General features: G+C 44.8%; 1 protein-coding gene across 2 annotated transcripts in view; it reads left to right on the top strand.

Annotated features, from left to right (window-relative positions):
- Positions 1–10,685: 10,685 nt before the first annotated feature.
- Positions 10,686–21,781, top strand: part of LOC142774795 (uncharacterized) — a 75,292-nt gene continuing 64,196 nt past the window's right edge. For both annotated transcript variants that reach the window (XM_075875879.1, XM_075875878.1), the window contains exons 1-2: positions 10,686–10,873; positions 20,243–20,412. In XM_075875879.1, the coding sequence (XP_075731994.1) occupies positions 10,763–10,873; positions 20,243–20,412 (281 nt within the window). In that variant the 5' untranslated portion in view covers positions 10,686–10,762. The remainder of the gene's footprint in view (positions 10,874–20,242; positions 20,413–21,781) is intronic.

Raw genomic sequence — 21,781 nt, 5'->3', positions numbered from 1 at the left:
AGGCGGTTCTCTCTACTCCGGCAGTGGACAGTACGCACGTGTCTTTTTTTCATTCGCGTCCCCTTCGGGAATTGCCGGACTGTGATATGCCTAAATGCTCCAGCATGCTCGGCGTGTGTGTTTACCTTTGCGCTAGTTCTGGTTTCGTATGATAAGCCAAACAGTGGTACCTTGCGCTCGGATGTGCTCCACTACAGCGTGCCGCACTTGCCGGAGGTCTACGCGTAAAAGGTTTTCTCTAACTTCACGGCCAGGCCCAGTGGCCTTCGCGCGAATACGCAGCATAGCCGCGAGCCACCTTTTCTTGACCAGCGTGCTAAAGCTCGCCATTGCCAGCTGCGACGTGCTCGCAGTCTCCCCTTTATGGTGAACCTCTGCGTGTGGGAGCCTTAGCTCCCTGCGTCCGGGAGCGGGCGCTGAACTGCGTTTGGGGTGCCTCCAAAGGCAATAAAGTGCTTGTGTATTCTCGTTATAATGAGCAGAGTTTTGTTGTGCCGTGATAAGTGCTTTGACACGTGGGCAGGCGATGGTAGGCGCGGCCCTGTGGCTCTCTAAGCCTGAAACCGTGGAAATCTTCCATCACGGCAAGTAGTGAGGTTACCACACTGGCGCGCCACGTGGTATCATTAGGTGTTTCGTTAGACTAGCCATGTTAGCACGCCTTTGCGAATTAGGCTTAACGTGTTGCCCGCGATGTGTCTGCCAAGCGTGAGTTTTGTTCCCTGAAGTTTTTAGCAGATACTGTATTGCTCGAGAACACAACCTGGTACTCTCAACTTCTTCGGGTTGAGGGTGCTGGATTATGTTCATGGATTCTAATATGGCAGCGCAATAAGGGACTGATGTTATAGATTCGTCTCCCCAGACCATAAACAAGAAAAGGACAGAACAGCCCGGATCATCTTAAGATGATTTTAAATGCACTATCCGAAAATTCCGGAAGGACACCGGGAACTCAGACAAATGGTTCATTTAGGCTTTGCTCAAATTGCTGAATGCTTCACAAAGATGGTATTATAGACATGTTAGTTGCTCGCATTGAATTTTTTCTACAATACCAACTGTTGTGTTGTGTCTTGGCGGCCCCGGCGCTGGCGAAGAAGAGTTGAACGGAAGCCCGCCAGAAAGCCATGGCGTGGCGCAGAGCCCCGAAGTGAACGTTCGCCTCCTTACAAACAACTTGCAACACATCACATCACACAAACTACACATCATGGAACCAATCACTGTCACGCAAGGCGCCGCATGACAATCTAAACCGAAATAGAAACTAACAGGTTACCACATCATCCCCCTCTAGAAAGAAATGACAGGGGGAGTTCTAACACACTTATACAATTGGTAAAGCAGAAAGCCAGTTATGCTTTAACAATTGTTAAAGCAGAAGTGGGAATTTTGATGAGCAATGATGATAGCGCTCTATTCCTTGACGATAATCTTTCCAATACAATTTTGGGTCATTTCAGTAATGCCGTGTTTTCCTAATCTAAATGATTATTTATTTGAAAGAGCAGCCTTTGCAGAACGCCACTTTGCACAACAACGTTGCGCCAGCTACCACACTCCCGTCACTCACTTATGAACGTTTGAATGTTTTCCGACGTGTTTGAACAGCTGCGTTCCCTCTTCACGCAGCGCTATATAAACAAGTTGCAAGGCCTTTGCAAGTGATGTAGAGCAGAAAAAAAAGTTGGAGTCGTAGTCACCTTGAAAGCACGGCTGCGAGCCAACAATGCTTCAAAGCATAAGACGCACAAGTTCGCTTCATTGTAAACCAATGAAACAAAAAAAAAAACGGGCACAATAGACAGAATAATAAGACAGCACTATTGTGCAGTGTATTCCGTGAACGCCACTGCTGCTTGAACAGGTGCGTTTGCTCTTGTATGCCGGGCATTTGAAGTAGAGCAGCCGGACACTTCATGCTGGTAATAGATGAAATGACAAAATGCAGGCAGAAGGATCTAGCTACTAAAGTGGCAAAGCTGCACATGTTTGCCAGACAAGTAGGGCGCCAAAAGACTGCCAGTAACTGTGGCGCCTCAAATAAACACGCAACCGATCCCCCATATGTCACGTGTCAAGTACGTGTCACTAGATAAGCTGGAAGTTCTGAATACACTGAATAACTTGAGTGAGCTCACAAACTTTAGGTAATAAATTTTGAGGTGCAACATGATGGCACATTCTATCGTCATCCCTTTAGCTGTATTTCTCGTATAGGAGGTTTCCAGCGTGTTTTTCAGTGGTGCTGAGTAGTTTGGCATATATTTCTATTTGGCATATATTTCACTGGTACGTGTTATATGTGTCAAGTTGTTTTTTATCATTGGTTATGTAGAATGATCTTGTTGTGATCTCTATATATGAATAAGATTTAGCTCTAACACTGATTTGAACACCACGTGAGAAATTTCTGCCAAGGGCAATATTTAGATTTGACAAATTATCTCTTGTACCTCTCCATGACAAATATAAGGGCGTGGAATTTTTTCAGAGATATACCTATTTTTTCGGCAATGTTCTGACAACAAACTCTCCACTACATGGAGTGCTGATAGCCGTGCCGAGATATAATAATTGTAAGTAGAGAACGTACTTGCACTTGAGTCCTGTGGGCGCAATCTCCTCAGATCAAATGATGGCTTAGTTTTCCCTTTTGACAATGCTCAATGAACTACCCAAGAATGCCTTAGTGAGTAAACAACTTTATTCACTTCCTGCAGGTTACCGGGCTGGGTTCCCACCTAGGAGCTGGTTGAAAGACCATGTCTATCAGCAGCTTCTTTGGCCTGCTGGATCGCCCAGAGTTGATTATGTAGTCCTGAGCTGAGCAGCGTGGTCCGCCAACACTCCCGTAGGTCCTCATTGGCGGCCTCGTCTCTCGTTTTGCCAATTAGTGCTGGACATTCCCAGAGAATATGCGCTAATGGGGCCCTGTTACTACAACACTTGTCCGAATTGGTCATATACAAGTCGGGGTAAATGTGTTTCATAATTACGGGATTAGTGTAGGTGCCTTTTTGTAATTGCTGCCATTGAACGAACTGGGCCTGGTTAAGCTTGGGGTGAGGGGGGGAGTATTCCCGTCGTTGAAATTTATATTGTTGAATAATGTCGTTGAATTTGGTAAGTCTATCCCACCATTCCCACTCCTCCACAAGAAAGTCCGTATGGGTGGTGTTAACCACTGACGTAAAACTTCTTTTGGGCCTAGTTGGTTCATAGCCATAGAATATACTTTTACAGCGCAAACATAAAACGATCCACATAACCACTGACGTTGCCCGGAACGTGAGACCTCGAGCCACGTCGTGCGCCACCTCGTTAAGATTGACCTCCGTGTGGTCAACGGGTGTGTGGGCGGGAAACCAGAGAATGCATGCAATTTGGTCGCCAGAGCGGGCTTTGGCTTTTGTAAGGACTTTCAGCGCCCCAGGAGAAATTCTACCATTTGCGAAACTTCGGACTGCTGTTTTGAATCACTGATAATATGCTGGGCATCAGTATGAGCTATGGCGAGCGCGATAGCAACCTCATCTGCTGTATCCACGTGATTTGTATTATTAGAAGCGCTGGTTATGCATTTTTGCGTATGGTCTACAACCGCCGAAACAAAACGGTGATAATTTCGATAGCGCGCTGCATCAAAGAAGACCGCCTCCTTATTGGTTCCATAAGTTCGGAGCATAATTTTGGCTCTACTGATTCTTCTACCTTTGTTGTGGTCAGGGTCGTGTTCTTTGGCAATGGTGGCATTATGAGTTTAGGGCGGATTTCGTGTGGTATGTCGGATTTCATACCATACTGTGCGTGGTATGAAATGTCGAGACTGTCGAGAATTTCGCGACCCGCTTTCGTATTGCTCGAGCGCTCATACTGCGAGATCTGTTGCGCTTCAAATATTTCTTCAACCGTGTTATGAAGGCCTAGTTTAAAAAGGGGTTCCGTGCTGGCACTGTGCCGAAGCCCTAGCGCCTGTTTGTGAACTCGTCTGATGAGTGCGTTGAGTTCAGCTCTTTGCGCCGCAAACCATCGATGGTAGGCAGCGACATAGGTAATGTGGCTGAACACGAAGGAGTGGATAAGCCGGAGAATACTACATTCCTTCATGCCCTGATGTTTATTGCTTATTCTTTTATTGAGTCGCATCGTTTACGAAACTTTGGCTTCTAATTTGCGGATTGTCTCACCATTTGTGCCTTTGCTTTCAACCAAAAGTCCTAAAACCCGCATTTTATCGACTGTTGGTATGACGCGTCCATCAGCTGTCTTCAGGGTAATGTCTGTGTATGAGCTTGTTGGACTATACTGTTTGGGAGGTCGGCCTCTGAGTTTGGGGTGGTATAAGAGGAGTTCTGACTTCTCCGCTGTACACGAAAGCCCTGTTCCGCGTAGGCATTGTTCCACTAAGTTTACTGCTTCTTGTAGCCGTTTTTCTATAGAGCCATCACTGCCATCACATATCGAGAGGGTAATATTGTCAGCATATATGCTGTGATGAAGCCCGGGAATCATGGGCAGTTTTGAGGGCAAATCGAGGAGAGCTAAGTTAAATAACATGGGAGATATCACGGAGCCCTGTGGAGTTTCTGCACTTCCCATGGGTATCTCAGATGTTGTGAGTGCGCCCACTTTGACTACAGCGTGTCGGTTTGTTAGGAAGTCGTGAATATAGTTATAGGTTTGAATTCCGAGATCTAAGGCGTTAACTTGTTGGAGTATTGTAGGTAGTGTAACGTTATCGAATGCTTTCTTAATACCTAAACCTATAGTATAGCTTTGGTCAGCTGTCTATTAGGTGTCTAAGGTGTCTATCATTTGGTGCTTTAATTGAAGCATAGTGTCCTGTCATGAAAGGTGCCTTCAGAAACCTAACATAGTGCACGGAAGAACGTCATTGTATTCAAGGTAATCTGTTAGTCGAGCTAAGATGGCGTGCTCCATGAGTTTCCCTACGCAGGAAGTTAGAGAAGGGTCTATTGTTGTGAATGTTCAGTTGCTTCCTCAGTTTGGGGATAAGAATAATCTTAGCAACCTTTCATTGTGGGGGTAAACGTCCTGTGGTCCAGCATGCGTTAATGTAGTCCGTAAGGCGACTAATAGATTCATCGTCTAGGTTACGTAATGTCTTGTTCGTAAAAAAGTCAAAAGCGGGAGCGGATTTGATATTAAGGTGGTGTAGCACAGCGCGAATTTCTGCTACCGAAAATTTTTCGTGAAGCATTTGTCTGACCGGTATAATCTGGGTGTAGTTGAGGAGTTGCTTGGGAAATATGTGTGTGTGCTATCTCTCACAAGAGTTCCTTCTCTGTACCTGCGTAGTCATGGATGAGCTTATTCATATGTTGACAGTGGACTGCTTTGTTGTTCTCAGGGTCTAATAGATGACGAAGAAGGTGCCATGTTTTTCTGAAATCTATTTGCTTGTCCATGGAGTTGCAAATGTCATACCACTGTTGCTTGCTGAATTCTTTAGCATATGTTTCCATCTCTCTTGAGGAGCGCTATACGTTTCCGAAGGTTCCTGTTTAATTTCTGGGTTTTACACCTCTTTTGGAGTGATTGTCTCGCTTCCCACATATGTAGAAGTCGGCTATCAATCTCCTCAAGGTGCGCCTCTGGGGGCACTGTTTGTGTAGCGTGATCAATGTCCTGCCTAAAGTGGTCCAATGTTCAATATCATCGATGGGTGAGATATTATTTTCTCGTGACTTGCGGAACCTTGCCCAGGCGACTTGCTTGTGTTGTTTTCCTGCCGGTTTGAGAAAGCCACTTTTGATGTGGATATCGATGATGTAGTGGTCGCTACCTAAAGCCTCGTGTGTTATGCCATGTTGTTGTGGGTGCATGTTTGACGGATGTGAGATTTGGTGTAGTGTCCTTGATAGAACTGGTGCCGGCACGGGTAGGCGCGCTTGGATCCGTGATGAGAGTTAAGCCTTCATTTTGGGTGTCGAGCCAGAGATCGCGACCTTTTGGGTCAGCATGAGAATATCCCCAAGCTGTATATGGAGCAATAAAATCGCCTCCTATTAGAATTGGAACCAGCGATGTTGAGAGCGCTCTTAAAGAGGGTGCCAAACCTGCGTTTTTTGTGTTTAGGGTTACTGTATTTGTTAAGTACGAAGAGGCTAGCGTGTGTTTTGTGGTGGGGTATGAGTTCAATTAGAATGTTATCGATGTGCCTAATTTTGGTATCATGTTGTATAACAGCACGGTCTCTGCCGACTAGGGTTGTAATGGTGGTAGTATCTCTAGTGTCACAGCCAATTGTGCGGTATCCTGCTAATTTGGCCAAACCATGCGACTCCTGTAGAAATAATAATATCTGGCTTGTTATTATCGCGGATATATTGGGTTAAAACAGCTTTTTTATTCGCGTAGCTTCAACGATTCCACTGCCAAATGTTGTACGTATATTGCTTAGCCATGGTGAGGAGTGGGGGGTATAAATTTTGCCGGCTGAATCAAACCGGTGGGTGGCAAAATGGGTTGCGATGGTTGAGTTCCGGGTGCCATTCCGTTTGATGGCTTCGAGGAGGTCCACGACTCCACTGCTATCATTTTTTAGGTAAAGTGCTCATTTTGTTGTATTAGTTGAGTAAGCGTATTTGCACGATCGGTGAGTGTAAGTATGAGGCGAGATGTTGTGGTCATCAACGCACTGAATTCTTTAACTGATTTCATCAAGTCAAGAACAGTGGGATCACTGATAGTAGCGTGTAGGTTCGTCTTGACTATTCGAAGTTTCCGCTTTGCGTTTAGGAGGAGGGGGGTTGCCTCCTCCTCCATTTGTGCCACAGGTGTTTCAGACACAATTTGTAGGGGGGTATTTACTTGGTGTTGTTCTGAGTTCTTAAATTTAGGAAGCTCCTCTGTAAGCACGCGGTTTCCCTCACTTAAAGCGTTCATTTTCTGATTGCATTGACTAAGCATTTGTTTGAGTTCAACTATCTTTGACACGAACTTTTTCAATGAGTTTTTAGATGCGGCCTCCTCAGACCTATGCTGCGTTCCTGCAACCACGTCTGCCCACTCTAATTCGTGTGGTTCTGGTGTTCGGCTCCCTGACCTGGATCCGGACCTTGAATGGGTGCGGGATTTGGGATGGCCGCGGCCTCGTTGTGGTGTAGGAGGAAGAGTGTCCTGTTTATTTGCATCGTTGTTGCTGGCTCCAGGCTTAGGTGAAACTTGCTGTTGGCGCTATCAGCGGCGACGTGTCACGATGTAAGGGGTCTTGTTGCGTCCCCTGCAGGTCCTGTCGGCCGTCTGGTGGTTGCTTCCGCAGAGTTGGCATGTGGGTGTACACTGGTGGTCTTCCGGGGGGCTCGGCGCCCCACATCCTCGACATATACAATCTTGAGGATTCGGACACACATCCGTGCGGTGTCCCAGTCTGCCGCAGTAATAACATGTATCGACTTGTTTCGGGTATAGGGTGCATTGCAGTAGAGCTCCACCGTAGTGAGCGTATGTCGTTACGCTGAATCCCTCGAACTGCACGATCACTGCTGTTCTGTTACTCAGCCTTTTAGCAGCCAATGCCGTGGGATTTCTGGGTGTGACAACGCTGGCGGTGATGTCGTGGGTGCTATCTTCCAGAGGGATGCCGCGTATTACGCGTTTGGAAGTATAGTCTGGCGCTGCCTCGTAGGCACTGGTCTCATACGTGTTCTTGCCGACCGTGATGCTGGTTATACGTTGATATTTATCAGCATGTGCCTCGATGGGTGTACTTACGACGATGATATTTTGTTGTAAATTAGGGCAGACCATGTCCTCAACTTGAGCTTCTTTCGAGATTTCTGCTGCTTGGTAGACGTTGGTCGCTATGCGGAGAGCTCCGTGAGCAGCAATGCGGAGGCCCCCTCTTGAACGTATGATTATCTTGTAGTTGCCTCGAGGTAAATGTGGCATGCGGCTTGCTTTGATGAGTTGTCGTAGACGCTGCTCGCCTTGTTTCTTGTTGTAGTTGCCATCTGCAGTCTCCACGCGGGTTGCTAACGCTTGCCCGCGATTTGACTTCCATGAGCCTACTGCCCGCCACCCTGCGTTTTCTTCGAGATCATCACTGGAGACCTCTTCACTATCCACGGTGACTTCCATCTTGGTAGAAAAATGCGGCCTTTCAGGCGCGTCAACCGGTGCTTCCTTGCTCTACCTATCTGCTCAGCAGCGTTCGTGGCAGAGGCAGCAGTGCAGCCATGCATGTGCGCGTCCCAGCTCTCGATCCGCAGGCTCCGTTGTTTAAATTGCAGTGCAGTAGAGAAAACTTGACTTCCCACCTTTATAGCGGTGTCAGATAAATCCTGGTAACGAGCTGGATTTTGTGGTACCAAATACTTGTGGGTATTCGGTGATTTTCGCTGCAAACTCATGCGTTGAAATCAAAGCTGACGCTAACACGCGTACGCTCGCTTCGGCAATCACAGCGCCCTCCCAGAATGCCTTAGTCTGTAAATTTTTATTTGATTGGTAGAGCTACTCATGTCTTAAAGCTTCAAAATAAAACAGGGGATTAGCTCAGGCTCAGCTGTACTGAGACTGAACTGCGCACAACCGAATGTAATCAAATGCATAGGGAGGAGGTGCCGATCCGGTATTCTACTAGTGAACCACATCGGTGCTTAAAAACGAGACAAAAATACAGGATTTGATAGAGAATGTAAAACAGAAGTCTAGGTGAAGAAGTATCTCAGAAGGGAACGTTTGGACGTGTAGTCTTGTTCTTTAAGGCCGGACCCACTCGTCTTAGCGCGTGAACCAGTAAACTTTGTCCACACCACGCTGAAAAGAAAAGATCATGAGGGGAGGGTCAATGGAGAAGCAGAATGAGACAAAAATTTTATTCTCCCTCCTTATCTCCTTCCTCTTGGTCCAAATTTGTTTGGTGTATGAAATGCAGTTTATCCTTCGCCAGAATGTTTTATCCTTGAACAGCTTTGAGAAAAAAGAAAAATGTTGCACAAGTAGGGAAAATACTGCAGGGAGTACACAGGTAGCTGCCTTTTCAGGGGGCGAAGTTCCTAAAGCTGTGGGTCTGTACATATACTGTATATATTGGTACGTGGCCGTCAGGTTCTAGGATTCACTCAGCTGGTAGCGCTAGTGTGACGGGTGGATGGACGAACGGACAGACAGACGAACAGACAGATGCTTCGCCTCACTCATCATGATTACTTGCCTGGATATGCCGTAATTTTTCTGTTTCTCCCGAGTATTCTCTGACTTTTCTCGTCTCTTAGTTGTTCCCTTTTCTCGTTTTTCTGTGTTAGTGCTGTTTATTTCAATTTATTTCGGTTTTCCTCCTATCTTGTTACATTTATTTCTCACTCTATTTTCGCTTGCTTGCTCTCCTTCTCCTAAATTTTTATTTTTTACTTGCTTCCTTTCTCAGAACCCTGAAGGGATCTGAACTATCACCTTGAAGCTGCTCAAAGTACAAGAGGAAAAAATTGAGCACATCCCCTGTACCTTGGGAATCGATGTCATGCGAGACATGTGTATACGGTAGGTGACTGGGTCCTAATTTTCAATAAGCGAAGTATACATAGCTGAGCGCACAAACATGCGTTAAACAGTCGCGTATGTTTTATACTAGCAGTTGTTTACAGTTGTGTAGCGGTGTCAACAGCAACACTGCTACTCAAAGTAAATTCATCGGATCGTGCCTAACTCAAATTTACGTTAACCCGACAAGACGGCTGTATCATAGGAGTATAAATGTGACGTTTATGAGATTGGATAGCCAATACTGCAATCACAATTGACGTTACACGAACCTTGGTGTCTCTTTGAAAAGTATATGCGACACGTGGAGTGTGTCTGGGATAGAATACTTCATTGCCATGCAGAATGCTGTAGGCTTCAATTCCTGCAGGGACTCTGAGAATTATTTATTGCATTCATCCGGTCAGCGCTGCCGATCTAAGCTTTTCACGCGTTCACGTGTTAGAATTACCCGCGTATGTTTCCGCCGTTCCTGGGTAGATATGAAGTGTCAATCACATGAGACACATACCTGCGCGCAGGTATATGCAACTGTTTTGCGGCAAGTGTCGGGCGACGTATGCGACGGCATTGCGGCATTATTCATGTCATGATCAGTGAGTCGTAATTGTCGAACAGTTTTATCCTCTTATGCTAATTTCATTTACTTCAAGTGAAAGGGGTGAAGGAGCAAAACAGACATCTTGAGTCTGTCTTGTTCTTTCATACCCAACGTAACTAACAAGCTTAATGCATATATTCTCGAACAGTAATGCACCAGAGATAGGGCAACTCATCAATAAACATATAAAACAACAGACCTGTTTTGCTGCTGAAATCTACAAGTACTTGTCTTTTTTCCTAATCAGGCAACACTATATGGCCTGAAGTCATGCAAAGAAATGCTGTTAGCTTAAAGCACTACAATATCTTTCCACGAACAAATCACATCACTTCGTGCGCAAGCAATTCTGATGTCTAGGGTGTAAAGTAAATAGAAAATAACATACCAACGGGAACGTTTTGTTCCAGAAACGGTAATTCGACGTTGGCATTGTCACAGGCTTCTATTTTGTGTTACTCGTTCATAAAGAGTACAATGGTACATTGAAACTCGATGCTGTCACAGGCCACGGAAATGAACTTATAAAAGGCACCCAGTATCGTGTTGAGAAAATACCTTCTCGATTTCAAGTATGCTGCGTCTACATATGCAGCTTTTGTTTCAAAAGGACCTTTGTGTGCTTGTAACTGCAAATAAGAACTGGTCATGGCATCGTTTAAAATGCATTTGGCTCTAACTATTGTTTTTGGCAGCAGCAGTTACGCAATCAAGTACCCTCCCAATTGGAAGGCGTCAAAATTGCGAGATTTTCAGGAGGTGAGAACATTTAGTGAAATTTCCATTCCTTCTTTGTAGTTTTAGTGAGAAAATGAGGCATTCATTGGACTTCTTTTTTGGCACATTCGCGGAGCCAGGCAGTTCTTCGTTTAGGAAAAAGGCTTCGGATATGCATAGGCTGCAGTTATGCAAAATGACAGGTATTTAAAGTACTTGAGTATTTCAATACTTCTACTCGAAAACTGCTAAGTGTTGTTGATTACCGTGCTATTCGGTGCAGGCTGTGCTGACATCAGTTTGGTTTACTGTTGTTTATTAACGTAGAGTGAGTCTGCTACTCCTACCTATTGCTTCGTTTGGTCTAGCGACTATCAAATCCGAGATTTATGGTGCCACTTCTAGACAGTATTGAAGAAATGGCCTACCTTTAACACTTTATGAAGTTATTGCTGAGCATTTTCGAAGCCTGTTGGTTATTTCAAGTTGCCCACCGTATCACGCACAGTGTGTCTCTGAAGCAATGTTGTCGGGAACCAGAAAATAGGCTCATATCTTTATGGCTTTTTAAATTACTGTTTTTGTCACGATGCACATGACCTGATAACTTGGTGCATTATTCACGCCAATAAAAAAAAACTTAAAATAATTTTTTTATATAGAGGTGATCGTTAATAAAATCAAACGACTCTATTACCGATTATGGGACCTTCCTCGAGAACGTGAGACCTTCCTATAAAGAGCTTAGTGTCATTTTAGGAATTCAGTAGGCCACAGCTGGCTCTTTCTGCAGAATGATCAAACCTTTTCAATGTCACCTGCGAAACCAGAACCGATACGCTAAACAGTGTAACTGTGATAATGTTTGGCATCGTGTGAAATGAGCCAGCTTCGTCACACCAAACATGGGTCTACGTCGCTTCGTATCGTAGCGGCTCACGCCCTCACAGAGTTTCCGGTAGGTGAACTAGGTGCCACGCGGTTAGCGTTGCAGTTTAAAAGTTCGATCTTTTGTTCTAGGAACCATCTATTCGGAAAAATGCTGCCATTACTCTCCAACATGATGGTATCATGGTTCGGCTCTCAAATAAGCCCCCCGTCCTACCAGAAGGACAATATCGCGATTCCAAGGTACCGCGATTACACATGAGAAAAATTTAGGAGCATGTGAGTTTTCGCATTTAAAAACATATAAAATTATAATGATATCTGAATACTTAAATATTTTCTCGGTGTATCGAATGTATTTCGACAATGCGCAGGCCAGGGGTTCTCTACTTTTTGTCGTAAGTGGGTTGATGGGTTTCGAAGCAGTCAACGAATAGCTTTCAGCACTTAACCAAGACATTGTGCGTTGTACGAGGGTGACGCAGGAAGATCAGACAAGTGTTCTGCAGATGCGCCGAATGTCCTATGTGACAAAGTAGTAGATGTCGTGTACGTTACACTCAGTGATGCGTTGCTGATGATCCTAGACCCCTCTTTCGGCAGGTAGAGCACCTAAATTTTCGGGGGCAGCATTTTAGTATTCAATCGTAATAAAAAACTTCTGCTTGTCTTCAGCAGGAGAGATACCTTTCTATTTTCCGATTGTGGTGTTTAGACCAACCCAGTGCTGTCTCGAAAGCAACGTACTTGAGGATGATGATGATGTCGTGCGGTGTTTTGTGGCGCAAGGACCATTTGATGGTCAAAGAGCGCAAGGTCATAAGACGAGATGTGAGCAATGAATGTGTTGAGTGGCTGTATAAGGGCCTTGAAATCTCCTCGCGCTAAAGTGGGGGTAAACATAGAAAAAACGAAATAACGACTGTGGCGCGAAATGTATAGTAAAAATTGGTGGCGAATTGTTTTGATAATAAAATCATGTGTGAAGATATTTGGCACTAGCACAAGTGCCTCATCAGCGCTCTCGTGTCTGTGGTGTAGTACAGTGACGTGGTGGTGTCTGTGAAGTGTGGTGGCACCATTGTGTTATCTACAACGGGCTTGGAGGTGATGGATGCAGTGTTTCTCAATTGAGCGGTAGAGAGATGACGATTACATCAGCATGAAACGTCACGCATGAAACTGCGGCCCGCCAAAAGGAAGAGAAAGTTTGCGCGAAATGTGGCGCGGCCAAGGCACGAGGACGAAGAGGAGGACAGTAGGAGACGAGTCGAGGGCACAATCGGCCAATCACCTCTTTTGGGTACGAGCCGTTTGCACAGGAAAACAACAACAACAACAACAACGAGATCGAGCAGGCTGGAGTGAAGATCCTTGGTGTCGGGTTCCGGACTCGAACGCGTGAAGTCAGGCAAGGCCAGGAAGCTCCAGCTGCCCATGGTGTACTCGGAGGCACGTGGCCTTCCAGAGTTCCGGCCGTGACTGTTCAAGGTCGCGTCCCAGGTGTCCGGGCTTCGACTCCGGTCCCAAACCGCCCATGGAGGGCGGAACCTTCCGGGTGGTGATCACCTCCTCGGAATGAGCCAGCACCGGTAAGCAGCCGCAGTTCTTGCGAGGGCAATGGCTACCTAGTCTGCCACCAAGCGTCGACGTGCTGGTCAACGCGTGACTCCAGTTGCTGAGATGTCACCAGCGTCTGCCGCCTCTACCCATCAAGCCACCGCCACCATCAATGTCACCGGTGACATTTAATTTTCACAAACGTAATTGCTGGACATTTTATAGGACATGTTTTAGTTTGTCAGCTTAGATCCAGTGTGTGTACATTGCAACTTTATCTCTTTTCCCCCTTAATTATGCTTAAAGATTCAACATTTCTTACTTGAAACGGCTACGTCACTTCATAGCTCTGAGTCTTCCTCTCCAACCAATAATTTACTCGACCATAAATCTGCATCACAGTGTCCAAGGGCCGCGAGGCAAGTGCTTTCAATGTAGCCACCGCAGCGGCAACCACTCTTGACAGGTCATGCTTCGCAGTGGCTGGGTGTATTATATGATAAAAGTGGACATCTTTTGAAAGAAGCTATATAGTGCAGATGTATGATGAAAAAGTGGTCCCCTACCGACAAACATTGCAGGGTGTAATGGTATAAGTCTTCGGTAGGGTAATGGAAAGTGTTGTCATCTTAGAGTGTCCAACTATTCACACTAGATTTAAATATGAAGAACTGTTAGCGCTTCACCACATCTGTCACACAATGGCAGATTGCCACCAGAGAACAATATGAGTGTGTCGTGTATGTGTGTCTTATTCTGAGCCTTTTTAGTGTTGCCTCAGTACGACGTGATTTCAATAATGGCGGTCAATGACCAAGTTTTGGCTTAATAGCGTGTAGTTTTTTTGTGTCCATCCAACTTGCTCTGCCAGTGATCCTTGAGCTTTTGTTTCAGGGATGGTTCAAGGTCAAGGGCCGGGACAGATGTGGGGTAGTTTTGTGCGCGGAGGAAGCGAGCTTGTCCGCCATCACGTTGCCTTGGATCTCGTAGTGCCTTGGCACCCAGCGCACTACAGCATGTTGTTTGAGTGTGCCGAGTGTGCATAACAGAACGTAAAATGAGACAAGGAAAGGGTTTTTGTTGGTTAAGAGTTTGCAGAGCTGTTACCACAATGAGGGAGTCTGAATAAATTACTACTTTGTGTAGTTGTAATTGTTTGATGTGTTTAGAGGCCATAAGTATCGCGTAAGCTTTCGTTGTGAAGATACTTGTGCCTTAATGTAGAGGGCCAGCATCCGAAAAGGATTGGCCGACAGCAGCGTAGGACACATAGGAGCTACACTTGGAGGCATTTGTAGAGATCTTATGACGTGTGTATTTGTGTTGAAGTTCCAGGAAGTTTGTTCAGGTATAGGCAATGGGCGCGTGTTTTGTATCTTCTAGGAAAGACACATCGCGGTCTATAGTCTGCCACAGCCATGGTGGCGGGTATGCTGCAGGAGCCATGAAGCTGCGTTCAAGTGACACACCAGTTTTCTGAGCTACACCTTTCAGGCGAACTGAGTAGGGCTGCATCATCAAAGGCTTGTTTTGAAACAGAATGGAGCTCGACAAATTATTAATAGTGGAATATGAGGGGTACTTCTTGTATGCTTTCACCTTTAGAAAATACACAAACGACCTGTCAGTTCTCTGCAGATGAAGCAACCACTCATTTGACTCAACGTAGAGGCTTTTTACGAGACTGGTGTGAAAAGCACCCGTATAAATGCGTGTGCTTATATAGGTTTTATGAAAACTCATCAGGCATTTTCTGTCACTGCCCCATGATGTCCGTGCTAAAACCCCGAGTACATTCGTTGCTCTCAGGAACTCGTTTTTGAGACGTTTAATGCTAGAAATGAATGTTAGTATCTTGTTTAAAGTGATACTTCAAAACTTTTGCCCAAATTTCACTCGTAGCTTTTGACTATGCAGGTCAATGTCCGCATCTGGATGGAGACCTCCTATTAATGAGAATAAAACGCAGGTGCACTTTTGTGGGTTAAAGATGAATGCATTCTCGTCTGTCCACTTGGTTACCTTTTCAAGCCAAGTTGAACCGGCCGCTCGCACTATGCGAAGTTGCATGATTTTTAACCTATCTGCGCGTCGTCGACGTATGTGCAATAGAACATGTTTCATGGAGTACAAGTATGCAAAATATTCATTTTTCATAATAAAAGTGAGCAGCTCAGCACACCGTGTCGCGGCACTCACGTCTCTTGTACGAAAGTTTGAGAAAAGACATTCCCCACTACAACAAGGAAGATGCGATTGGACAGATAACTATGATTTATGTTCAGCATATTACCTCGGACACCTAAGTGTGAGAGGTCTCGCAATATCCCACAGCGGCATGTGGTGTCCTAGGCTTTTTCCGTATCGAGAAAGACAGGTAAAAAATATTGTCTCTGGAGGAAAGCACCTTGTATTTGTGCCTCGATATGTACTAGGTGGTCAATGGTCAATCTCCCTTCGCGATACCCACACTTGTACGAATCAAGTCGGCTGTTAGTTTCAAGGAAGTGTACGAGTCAGCGATTTATGATCTGTTCAAAAAGTTTGTAAAGGCAGCTTGTAAGTGCTATGGGCCTGTAACTCATAACGAAAGATGGATCCTTGCATCCTTTCAATACGGGCCTCTTACCTACGAAGGCCTCTTTCCAGCTCGAGGGGATGTCGCTGGCAAACCAGATGGCATTGTAGAGGCAAAGTTCATTGTGTTTCGAGAGGAAGGTTGTTCGACATTTCATAGACCACATGGTCAAACCCCGTAGCGGAAGTGCTGCACGAGTTCAGAGATGCTTGTACTTCAGCTAGAGAGAAAGGCTGGTCATGCCTCGTATTTTGTACATTTAGTATTTAGTTTACTCTTCTCCATCTTGTCTTATACCGTTGGAACGCTTGAGAGTAGTGTGACGAGCTGGAAACTTGCTCAGTGTGCTCCTAGGTGGTATGCCTGGTCTTCCAATTTGTCACCTTTCGCATCCATCAGAGGGAGCGTATATGCTTGTTTTGCTTGTTTCTGCGTAGGGTACGTGGCAAAGAGTTCTTCAAAGCACTGTGATTTAGGGACAGGGAGGGCGAAAGAGACTTCAAGCGGGTTGAATTGACCAGAAGGAGGTTATCTGATTGGTGGCTAAAGTCAAAGCACGAGTGAAAATTAAACCCTTCACTGCAAAGTGCCAGTTCTCAACTTCACTATTTAAAGGAAAGAAAAGATAAAACTAGTTTTTGGTTGACTAAGTATTACGGCTAGGTGGCGTTAGCCGCCACCCGATCTAAAAGATACAGCCATATCAATCCATCTATTCATCTATCCATTCTTCCGCCCTTCTCACCTGTTCAGGACTTTACCTTCATGTGTATATGATGTGATGCCAGATATTTTTTTCCATCTTTCCCTTCTTGCCTGTCTGTACGTCCTTCTAACCTGGGATTTTTAGCTCTTAAAATTTGTGGAACTTCCGGCTGTCGGTGATTAAAGAAGTGATCTCTACGATTTGTTTTGTCTTTCACACGCTTTTCGACACTCATTGTTCCACCAAGCGACACGCCATTTGCAGGTAGTCCATTTGTTGGAGAAATACATTTGGTGGCAACGTAAATTGAAAAAACTGTAAAGGGTTACAAAGCAGCCTCTATGCTTAACGCGCTCAAGTGAGTACAGGTTCCCAATCTGTTCCCAATTGAAACGCTTCCCAATGGGCTTTTTCGGTGAGCTATTGGGGATACTGTGAAAGACATTTATGTGATATTGGTGTACTCAAGAGTATATGGAAACGGCCACTTCCTAAGAATTTTTTAGGGTTTTCATGTGAGTAAAGGTAGAAGCGATGGAGATGCAATGCTTATGTCTAAGGAGGAGTACGTATTGTTAGCGAGGTTGCAATATGTAGGCTCTTTTCAACTTAGGAGACAGACGCCGAAAAAGAAAAGGAACTGCTCAATTAGGAGTCCTCATGCGTCACAACGAGAGTCACCCCATAGAATACTAAGTGCATTATAGCCCCCTACAACAAGATATGGTTCGGGAAGTTCATCTATCGAGGACTTGAATTCAAGTTTGTGCAGTTTAAATTGTGGAGGTATGTATATAAAGCAAATGGTAACGAGCTTGCTTAGAAGCGACACTTGAACAGCCGTTGCCTTAAGAGACCTTTGGCGTTTTAAGTGTTTACATGCTATTCATTGGTCGACTATAACAGCCACGTCAGCACCAGGTTTCTTTCGGAAAATATAGTAACTGCGTAGAAAGTTGGTATGTCTAGATTTTAAGTCTTTCTACTTTATGAAAAGCATTTTTGGTGAGTGTGTGTGTAAAAGATCTTGGACGTCGTCGAGGTTTTAAAGATGGCCTTTGACGTTCCACTGCATAATCTTTGTTTCCATATTGCGTGGAAAGTAGTGCTGTGTCCACAGAAATGAGGTGGTTGTTCAAGCGGGAAGTTGTAGCTTAAGTAGCAGGGCCGTGTACTCTGTGCACAAAAGTGAGGTGGCTGTTCAAGTGGGAAATTGTAGCTTCCCAAATTCCAAACATTCTAAACAAACACCCAACTATATTACATTTACTGGAAGACAAAATTTCAGCTAGATCATTTAAAAAAAGTAACGAAAGAGTTCCTAGTGGATGAACGCGATGGTTTTTTTGATTTTTTTAAATTTGTAGTTATTGATGTTTTTGTGTTCGTTGCACCCTGTTCATTATTGTCCCTTTACCTGTTGTTTATTATACTCTAATTTGTCTTGTAGAGCAACTCAATTTCCTAGTCAAGATGTCTCTTGTTAATTTATAGGATAAAAAACATGCATTTGTTTGTATTTGCCACCACTCGAATAAGGACTGTTTATATTTCTATTCTTTTATACACACTCCTGGCAGTTCCTGTTCGACTATGGTACCCGTGTAAGATAACACGTGATGTTGTAACTTTCTGAGTACTCTACTTGCGGTATGTTTCTGCTTTGCTGCCAGGGTGGCACGACCAAGTCAGGCTTTTACTTAGCATTTAGTCGTGTCCCCCAAGGCGATATTGTGAAATTTTGCCTTCAATAAAGCAAACCAAACCAAACTAAACCAAGTAGCGGGGCAGTCGTCGGGCCCAGTTATAGGTTTCTTGGTTTTCTTAGTGAACTTCCGGTGCCTGGACGCCGCGTAAGCGAGCTGCTGTTGCGTAATTTGCGATCTCGCCGGGTGAGAGGTGGTCGGTAGACCCGACGACCCTGGAGTCGCCTGAGTCTCTGGCTTGGTAGGCAGGCTTGGCTGCTTCCACTGCGGGGGCAGCCGCTTCACCCGATGGCTCACTTTGCGTGGGCCTAGGTAGTGGTGGAGGGTCATGCGACGCTGCGCCCTTGACGCGCCGCATCAGCGTAAGTTGTGTCATGAAAAGCTGAACACCTTCGGAGTGCTCCTCTGAAGGAGATGTTTTCGCGGATCTTCAGTTTCATACTGTCTTTTTCTTTTTTTTCTACTGTGGACGACAATGTGAATATGCCGCCTGGTCTTCGCTACAGTTTAGACAATGTGGGGTGACATTACATTTATCACAGACATGGCCTTAGGCACCACAATTTGCACAAGCAGGTCGACCATGACAGCTTTGAGAGCCATGGCCGAAATGGTAACATCGGCGAGGGTCTGGTATGTAGGGTCTGATCTGTGTCTTAGTATAGCCAGTTTCTATTTGTGGTAGTTCACTGGTGGCAAAGGTCAGTACCAAGTGTTTTTTGGGGGTTTGCTGATTGTGTCTTCGGATGATGATTTGCTTCACATTGGTCACATTCTGTTCTTTCCAGCCCTCGAGCAGTTCAGCCTCCTTCAGGTCAAGAAGGTCTGTGTCGAAAACAACTCTACGTTTGGAGTTCATGGATCGATGGGGTGTTACGCTGATGGGAATGTCGCTGAATGTCGCAAGGTTCTTTAGGTTGTCTAATTGATTTTTGTAATGGACGTCTAAAAGAAGGTCTCCACTAGCCATTTTTGTAACTTTATAGCCATCACTCAACGTGGCGGTCAGTGACCGTGACAATACAAATGGGGACACTGTTCTGACTATTTGTTGGGCTTATGACTGTGTACGACATGATAACACGGGAATACTTCTTTGGGTTGGTTGAAAAAAAAATGCTTCAGCGCGTACGCGCATTGAAGTGGCACGATCACTGAAGAGTGGAAAAGTTCTATGCATGCTAGTGGAATATAATTCAGTAACGATTGCGGCCACCCACCACGGAGCCAAAGGAGGCAACGCTACAAGATTCGTGAAATGAAAAACATGCAGACGCCTGCCGTTTACCGCTAGAATAACCTAATGCGCATAGGCCAGTTTTGGCTAGTTGCACAAGGCTAACGCAAGCCGCCTATGAAAATGGGGAAGTAACAGAAGAGATTAGAAGACACGACAGTTTAGAAAGAGGAAAGGAAAAAAAAAAGATCGGTGAGGGAGACAGGAAAAGGTGACAACCAATTTCCCTTGGGTGGTTCAGCCCAGGGGTGCCGTCTACGTGAAGCCGGGGCCAATGGGGTGTGTTTACTCAGCCGGGGGGCCTAAAAGCTCCAAGCATCTGGCGTCGACTCAACGCCCAGGATCACTTTTTCTCCGAACACGGCAAAGCCACGCGCGGCTATGTGTGGGAGGGAGTTGAAATCTCCCTCCGTCAGCTCGGGTTCATAATCTCGCGACGTACAAAACGCCTACTTGCGCAAATGCCCCTGCGGGGAGCGTATTGGAGGAGCTATCGCTACTTAAGTTAATTATGGTGACAACTTTTAAAGCAAAATAGGCGGCTTGTGTAAAATTAAGTTACCATTATTCGTGACTCACTGGTGTTCGTTACTGATTCCATCGATTTGATTATTATATATGTCTTTATATGCTAACTTGGCATATAACTATCATTTCGTGACTGTATGTCTGTTTTTATAGCAAATGTTGCTGCACGGAAATTTAATGTTTTCCCTCTATTGAATTGTTTTTGTAGATGTTGAACACTGATGAGAAAATCTGGCTGACGATGACCACTAAGGATATGCGCAGGCTTGATTGTGATTACTGGACGAAGATATCATTGAACGACACTGATTACGACTTCAATCATTGGTACAGAAAGCAACCGAAAGGTCGCGAATGGACTAAACAAGGACCCCAAAAGTAGGTGACTAGCGCAATGTACCAACCCGAACTAAGGCATGGCACTATGATTTCATTTTTCTTGGAAATGAACTTATGAAGTGTAGCAACACTGCGGTCGTACTGCTACGCTCACATTTTTTTACGTGGCACAAAAGCTTGACGTCTCACTTTACAGTAAAACTAATTTCGCAGAATTTTTGTGCTAGAGATGCACGAGACCAAGTATTAGATTAAAGGCATGACATACTTGTTCCCTAGCTCAAATAAGTATTCTGCTCTATCACTTGTAATCTAATGTTAAAATCATTCGTTTACACCCTACTCCGATGTTACTTCTCTAGGAAATTGGTGCTTACAAAGCGTTGGATCTGCCGAATGTTGTTCTGCTTTGCTAGAAAGAAACGCCAACTATAGTCTGGGAGGTCCACATAATTGAGGTGTTTCAAAGTATTTTATTTCAAAGTTGACAACGTTTTTGTTACTGCGTTGTTTTCTGAGTCCCTCAGTTTTTTCCAGTTAGATTCGCTTTGTAAACTGGAAACTTTCAAAAATCAGTTTGTAAGTTTCCCCTGTTCGTATTTATTGACCTTTTGTTCCATGTTTCTTCTTTTTGTCAATTTTTATAAAACATTTTGTTACACCTTGTGCATCTATAAGATTTACTGCGTCTACATACTTCGTTACAGACAGCCGTTACTAAAGGGTGCACCTAAAGAGTTCATGAGACAAACTTTTATAGCTCAGTTTTTGATAAAGTGGTCAACCCTTGTATGTTCACAAACATGTTAGATATTGTTTTTTTATATTTGCTTTTTCATGAAGGGGCTTCAATTGAAATATAATTGATTTTATAAGCACGTGAGCGTTTTGTAGTACGGCAAGAGTCACACGTAATCGCGAATCGTGATATAACAAGCGGCTTGCAATGTGGGCTTTTGTATTCCGGTGAACAAGTCTGCTCTAAGGTTAGCTGGCTGTGCAATCAAGCTATTTCAGCATCACTCGGCTATAAATTGAATTTGAATGACTTACAGCAGTTGAAAATTGGTGAAGCACGGCGGCCCTATTTGACACGCTTATTACACATGCCACGGCAGAACTGTGGGCGCCGAAGGTTGGGTGCATGCGTTTATAACCGCTGTCATCTAGGGCCCATTCTCTACTGTAATGTTCTCTTTCATTCCCTTCTTCGCACCATACAAGCACAATAAACTCTCCATTTTGATTTTTCACTAAAACCGCGACTCATTGGGATACCACGTCGTGGACCCTTGAAATAAATACTAAGCAATTATTCTTTAGCAGATTGCTCAGCACAATAAAAAACACAGCACACCAGAAAAATGCACAATGGATAATAACTACTTACAACTGTTTATTCCACATT

The sequence above is a fragment of the Rhipicephalus microplus genome, chromosome 10 (genome assembly GCF_043290135.1).
Source record: "Rhipicephalus microplus isolate Deutch F79 chromosome 10, USDA_Rmic, whole genome shotgun sequence".
NCBI lineage: Eukaryota > Metazoa > Arthropoda > Arachnida > Ixodida > Ixodidae > Rhipicephalus > Rhipicephalus microplus.
The sequence above is the reverse complement of the archived record's forward strand: the minus strand, read 5'-3'. Positions and strand labels throughout refer to the sequence as shown.